The 7,251-nt window shown below is 33.2% G+C and overlaps 1 protein-coding gene across 4 annotated transcripts; it reads right to left on the bottom strand.

The window, feature by feature from the left end:
• Positions 1-333: 333 nt before the first annotated feature.
• LOC127101603 (ankyrin repeat-containing protein At5g02620) lies at positions 334-3,395 on the bottom strand. 4 transcript variants are annotated; one of them, XM_051039056.1, is made up of 6 exons: positions 3,259-3,395; positions 3,015-3,103; positions 2,778-2,825; positions 2,222-2,658; positions 1,399-1,808; positions 334-1,248 (listed from the first exon to the last, which is right to left on the bottom strand). In XM_051039056.1, the coding sequence occupies exons 4-6, from the start codon at positions 2,574-2,576 to the stop codon at positions 367-369; spliced, it is 1,647 nt and encodes a 548-aa protein (XP_050895013.1). In that variant the 5' UTR covers positions 2,577-2,658; positions 2,778-2,825; positions 3,015-3,103; positions 3,259-3,395; the 3' UTR covers positions 334-366. The 4 variants fall into 4 exon arrangements, with proteins under 4 accessions (XP_050895013.1, XP_050895016.1, XP_050895015.1 ...); XM_051039059.1 differs by lacking the exon at positions 3,259-3,395 and having other exon boundaries at positions 2,976-3,023; XM_051039058.1 differs by lacking the exons at positions 3,015-3,103; positions 3,259-3,395 and adding an exon at positions 2,902-2,968.
• Between the last annotated feature and the right edge of the window lie 3,856 nt (positions 3,396-7,251).

Below are 7,251 nucleotides of genomic sequence, written 5' to 3'. Positions count from 1 at the left end.
TATAATGCCTAAAGACTTGTACCCCAACACAAATTTTCAACTAATGCAATAAGAAAATTGCTTTATGCCACCACTAATCATGTATTCTACAAAATCCAGAAGATCATTCCATTCAAGATAAACCATTAAATAGCAATGTTGATGTAATAATATGCACATTTATTTTTAGTTATTAACCCATCACTTACACATTTCTCCCTTTGTTATTCGAGGCCACTTCTTGAGTACTATCATAAGTATAGAATATTTTACAATTTCATAATTAATTTATCATAGCAAGTTCCGTACGAATTTAGAAATAAAACATGAATATCTATATTGTAAAATGGAGAATGAGTGAAAGTGAAAATTTTATTATATTAATTTCTAAATAGCATACATTTTAGTACGCTCATTGTTTAATATCTCAGAATCTGACATAACAACTGAAACTGAAAAAGACCTTGACCTGCTTCCCATTGAAGATTTACGTATACTCCTCATATTTGAAGCTTCAATTCGATGCCTAATAACCCAATAACACATGGTTCCCAATGTAGTAGCCATAATAGTTGTTCCAATTATAGTTACTCCAATTGCAAGCCACCTGTGATCTTTCCCAACAACTACAAAAGACAGTGCCAAAAATGAAACAGAAATAAGCACACAAGCCAACCACATTAGTTTGTTAATAATAGCCATCATTTGCTTCTTTGCTTTGCTTTCTATAACAACTATTGATGTTTGAACCACCACAACCGCTAAAGAAATGAAAAGCGCAAACGAGTCGAACACAAAGAAGATTAGAAACGCAGCCTGCGGCGCTATGTTTGCTTCGCCGAGCGACTTTCCTTTAGGAACTTTTTTCGGATTATCGACGAATTGGCCTGGGACGGTGAAGATAGCGGCGAATGCAACTGTTGCTATGAGGACTGCGACGACGGTTGTTGAGTTTATTGCGTTGTTGAGCCCTTCTGTGTGCATTTTGTTGAGACGTTTTGCGATTCCTTGAACGCTTTTTCGCGTTTGGCGAGTGTGTTCTAGTTGGTGATGGACTTCATGCTTTATGTCACTAACGGTTTGTTTTAATTCTCTGGTTGCAGCTGTTTTTGGTTTTGTTATGGATTTTCCACTTTGAACACCGTGTTCTGTTAGAATGCTTTTTACTTCGGAGTTTCCTGTTTTCTCAGCTGTGTCTAATGCTGTTTCGCCACTTTTGTTTATTGCCATGCCATCTGTTTCACTCTGCCCAAGTATCAACTTAATAATCTGCATAGAGAAAAGTTAAAAGAGCTTAATCGACAAAGATGGTGGTGATCTAATCGACATTCAACTTATTGTAATCGTGACCTTATCTTTATACGAAGAAATTGTTTGAGTAAATGTTAGAAGAATTATGTCAGTCACAATCAAATTTACCTGAGTTCTACCTTTCCTGGTAGCTATATGCAATGCCGTATTGCCCTTATTATCGACCATGTTTATTGTTGATGGATCTGCTTTTATCAGCTCCTCTACCACCACAAGACTTTGTCCCTTCACCGCCATATGAAGTGCCGTCTGTCCTTTTTTATCAGTTCTTGTTACAACACCAGGCTCCTTCTCGAGAATCGCTTTCATTACCTCCAAATGTCCGTTTCTTGCAGCAGAATGTAAAGCTGTTTTGCCATTACTTCTAGCTATGGCTGCCAAGCTACTACCTGTTTCTAATAGAAATTTCACTATCTCAGTGTGCCCTTGTGTTGCAGCTGTGTGTAAGGCTGTAGTGTTGGATGGATCCACAGTCATTGCTAGTTCAGAATGAGCCTCCATTAGGATCTTCACTATATCTACAACACAAAAAAAATTGTTTGCTTACACTGTGAGTCTTGAAAATCACACACGCTTCACAAAAGCACAATGAGCAACTCGGTGCTATAAATCACGATTTAAAATATCAATTCCACTCAGTGACTTATTTTCATAAAAACACGAAAGAACAAGCAAACGAAAAGCATGACAAAAGCACAAAAGGAGCAACTTAGTGCAACAAAACTATAGTCATGATTTTACTATAAAAAAATTTTACTTGCAACATCAAAGTTTTTTATGTATGCTTTTGGCTGTGTTCTCCGCAAAGATTGACTCCACTCATGATTCCTTTTTCATGTGACAGAAACCGGACGAAGACTCTTTTTCCACATCCACACAACTCAAAAAAGAACAATCAATTTAAAAAAAAAAAACTACATCAAAGACATACCTAAATCCCCTTGTTTAGCAGCAATATGAAGTGCATCAAAACCATTTCTCGCTTTAATTCCAGCATCAGCAAGATCATAATACTGAATCATCTCCCTAACCATATCGACATAACCATACTCAGCAGCAACATAAAGTGCCGTTTCTCCACCTTGATTCTGCTTCGCAAACACTTCACGCAGTTTACCCTCTTCAGCACCATCCACCGTGCCCTTCAAAGAAGCCATATCTCCCGCTCTAGCCGCAGAATGTAAAGGCGTATCATCACGCTTCCCAGTCAATTGTTTCGTCATTTTCTTCCTACTGGACCTCACCGGTGCAACCTGAGGCTGCACAGTTTCAGCTTCTGTCTCCATTGGATACAATTCACCAAAAACTAATAAACCCCTCTTGTTCTTCCAACTTCAATTAGTTTCTCAAAATCAAAATCTTCTTTTTCTTCATTCAAACAAAAACAAAAACAAACAAAATCAGTATCTTCCATCTTCCATAACAAATAACTGTCATCACATCAAAACCAATACCAAAAAAATAAAATAAAAATCCCAAAATATTACCAATTAATTATCCTTTTGATAACTCTCTCAACCTCCGAAATCATTGCTCTGATGAAAAAAAAAAAAACTAGATCAAAATTAAAAATTGTAATGAACCCACATAAAAAAAAACAATTTTTATTACATTTTCTTCATCCCTGAGTTAACAAAATAAAATTAAAAAATAAAAAAATAAATCAGAGATGAGTTCAGTTAAACCATTCATCAAACAGGTGGAAGGAAGAATCTCATTCTCACCTTATTTGAGTGTTCCACTAAAAAAAGCATTGAGATTTAAGGGTAGCTTTTAGGGAACTAACTCATATGTGATGTTGGTGTAGGACACCCTGTAACAAAAAAAAAAACTTTTATGATGAAGTATATATTATTAAAGTGATAGTAAAATGACAAGAAGAAAAAGAACAAAAGAGGTTATTAAGACACTAAACTCACATGTAAATAACAACTTTATATATATAGAAAGAGAGAATATTATACATACATAGTTCAATGTTGAGAAATACTGGTACGAAAAGGTAGTGATGATGATGAAATGAAAAAGTGTTGTGAAATAATTTTACAGAGGTGATGGATAGCGCTAAGGAAGAAAAAGCGTTGCGAAAAGAAAATAGTGGTGGAAGTGTTTGATAAAAGAAAAAAACAAGACGAGTGGGTCCCAGTTTAGGAATGAATAGAACCACGCGCTGTTAGATTCCCACTGGGGCGAGTGGAGTGACAGTGCTTTCGGTTTGAGGAATAGTTTTCACTAGTTGACTCTTCTTCTATCGTTTATTTTCGGTCCACGTTATCCACACTTCTTTTATCACAACTTATTACTTATTTATTTATTTATTTATTTATTTATTATATGGATGAGAAAAGTAATGAAAATAAATTATAAAATAATAATGATTTTTTATAGATTTTTATGCATATCTACTATGTATCCATATCCATGGATAACCATCGAATTTGATAGAAAAACTTTACTTTGAATCAGTTTGATTTGAAATTAGATTTTTTCTCGATTATGAAATATTGAGATGAATGCGATAATAGAGACACTAATATTTATTAGTGTGTTTTTAGGGGAATGTGGTGAAAAGAATTCTTTATATTTTTTAATAAAAAGTTAATTAATTATTTATATATGTTCTTTTAAAAGTTAAAAAGGAATTGTTTATTGATATTTTATTAATGGTATGTCTTTATTTATTTTTCTTTTTCGTGTATTGAATATATAGGATGTTTATATTAATAGGTAAGAAAGTGGTATAGATAATTTAAATTAGTTTTTATATATTATTTTTTTCATAATTGGTAAGAAAATCTATTTGCTAAAACTGACGTATAGGAAATTAATTAAAAAAACAATTATATATTTTATGCTTTTTTGTAATAAATTTCCTTTAACAAAAAATATAATACACAATTTTATATTCGTATTTATCCTTCTTATTTTTTTTAAATATTAAAAAAAATTGTTATTAAATATTTTCTCTAAATTCTTATTGTTCTACTCTAAAACTAGTCAAGGACCGGAGAGCACTAGTTTACAATTTGTTGTCGTTTATTAAAGTTTTTTATTTGAAGGAGAGGAGATTGACTAATAAGGAGAGGAGATTGACTAATAAGATTAATACTTAAACATTTAAATAAGGAAAAGAGTGAACAATGGAATTTGAATGAGAATGATTTGAATATTTGAAGTTTGACACATTTTTGTCTTTAAATAAGGGAGATAGTTAGAAATTGCATGCGCATGGGACGTGCCCAACCGTTGGATTAATCTACAAGATTGACAGAATATTGTCGTGATTGATGCTTTGCAACAACGAAGGAAAGAAGTATACTTATGGATGACAATGGACAGGGTACTATAGTATATGTCATTATATTTGCAGTTTGAAAAAATTCATGTATCCGAGCATATATTCGTGTGGACACCAACATTTTCATTCATACCCATACACTATGGGTACCTTAGTATTCATATCCATATCAATTTATTCACACTTCTAAAAAAAATTTGATCAATTATAATTTTATAATGTCATAATAAATTATTAACAATGTTAATTTTTTTTTCAAACTCATCAACATAAAACTAACAAAAACAAAAGTTAGTTAAATCAAGTATATCCTTTATGAAATCCTCTTCGCATGATGTTCCATTAAATTTCATCTTGAATGTAAGAACATGCATTTTCTATATGATCATCATAACTATTGCTTTCATAGTAAATTTGAGACATCTTAAAGCGGAGATTTAATGGTATGAAGATAATTTTTCATTTGACTAGAAACTTTCAAAGGGTAATGATAGTATTAACAAATCCTCGAATGGAAACAAGGAAAACACTTTCAAGCCAAAGTCAATTTCATTTTTTTTAAGAGGCATGCTCTATAGCCAGAATGATACTTGTATGTTCAGTTTAAAAAGACACAGTATTGGAAAAAATAGAGAAAAAAATGATACTTGTATGTTCAGTTTAAAAAGACACAATATTGGAAAAAATAGATAAAAGAATGATACTTGTATGTTCAGTTTAAAAAAGACACAGTATTGGAAAAAATAGATAAAAGTTGTAATATTTTATTCGTCAGTCTTAGGTTGTTTATATAATGAAGATATAATTATTACAATTGATTTTCTCCTTAATGGAGAATAAAGAAGAATAAAGGTAATATTAAAGACAATAATAAAATAAAAAATAATATATTTTCCAACACCCCCCTCAAGTTGGTTCATAGATATCTATCATGTCCAACTTGTCTATCAAATACTCAAAAGTAGGCTTTGCCAAACTTTTGGTCAGGATATCCGCAGTTTGTTGACTTGAAGTCACGAAGGGTAAACATATGATTCCCACATCTAACTTCTCCTTTATGAAGTGTCGATCAATCTCGACATGCTTGGTTCTGTCATGTTGAACTGGATTATGAGCTATGTTAATAGTAACTTTACTCTCAGAGTACAATTTCAATGGAAGCTCAATTTTCATCTTAAGTTCTTCTAGGATTCTAAGGATCCATAATCTTTCACAAATACCTTGAGACATAGCTCTAAACTCGGCCTCTGCACTACTCCTTGCTACAACTCCTTGTTTCTTGCTCCTCCATGTCACAAGATTACCCCAAACATAGGTATAATATCCAAAGGTAGATCTTTTATCTGTGACTAAACCTGCCCAATCGACATCGATGAAGATAGACACATTTTTTTCATTAGTCTTCTTAAAAAAAATCCTTTTCCAGGATTTCCCTTCAAATATCTCAGTATCCTATAGACTGCCTCAAGATGTTCCTCAAAAGGAGAATGCATAAACTGACCCACTACACTAACTGAGAAAGCAATATCAGGTTGGGTGTGTGATAAATAAATCAGTTTCTCAACCAATCTCTGATATCTCCCAGTATCAACAGAAACATTACCTTCTCCCCAAAGTTTAGCATTAGGATCCATAGGGGTATCTGCAGGACGACATCCACTCATTCTTGTTTCTTTTAACAAGTCTATAATGGATTTCTGCTGTGAAACCACAATACCATTTTTTTGACCGAGCAACCTCCATACCTAGAAAATATCTCATGAATCCCAGGTCCTTGATTTCAAAGTCCACTGCCAATTTCTCTTTTACTCTTGCCATTTCCACTGTATCGTCTCCAGTAAGGACAATATCATCAAAATAAATAATCAGGACAGAAACTTTCCCATTATGGGAGAATTTTATGAACAAGGTGTGGTCAGCCTGTCCTTGGATGTACCCCTGTTTCTTCATGGACTGAGTGAATTTTTTAAACCAAGCTCCAGGGGACTGCTTTAATCCATACAAAGACTTATTTAGTTTGCACACATTTAATCCAAATTTGTTTGCAAATCCAGGAGGAATGTCTGTATATACTTCTTCTTCTAGATCGCCATTAAGAAAGACATTCTTAACATCTAACTGATGCAAAGGCCAATCCATGTTATCAGCAAGAGACAAAAGAATTCTGATAGTGTTCAATTTTGCAATAGGAGAAAATATCTCTGAGTAATCTATACCATAGGTCTGAGTAAAGCCTTTAGCGACCAAGCGAGGCTTATACCTTTCAATTGACCCATCTGAATTATACTTCATAATAAACACCCATTTGCATCCAACTATTTTCTTGCCATCTGGTAGTGACGTAACACTCAAAGTTTTGCTCTTTTCAAGAGCTTTCATCTCCTCAAGTACAACATCCTTCCACTTTGGAATTTCTAGAGCAACATGTACACTTTTTGGAATTTCTACACTAGACAATTTTAAAGTGAAGGCAGACATAGATGAAGACAAATTTGAATATGATATAAAATTGGACATGGGATGTTTAGCGCAAGATCTGACAGGTTTTCTAATGGTAACATGATCATCTATATCAGGATACAAAATACGACTCTCAGAAACAGAGATAGACTTACCTTTTCTTTTGTTAGGAAATTGATCATTCCCCGGTTCAGATTCCTGGC

The sequence above is a fragment of the Lathyrus oleraceus genome, chromosome 7, assembly GCF_024323335.1.
Source record: "Lathyrus oleraceus cultivar Zhongwan6 chromosome 7, CAAS_Psat_ZW6_1.0, whole genome shotgun sequence".
Classification (NCBI taxonomy): Eukaryota; Viridiplantae; Streptophyta; class Magnoliopsida; order Fabales; family Fabaceae; genus Lathyrus; species Lathyrus oleraceus.
The sequence above is the reverse complement of the archived record's forward strand: the minus strand, read 5'-3'. Positions and strand labels throughout refer to the sequence as shown.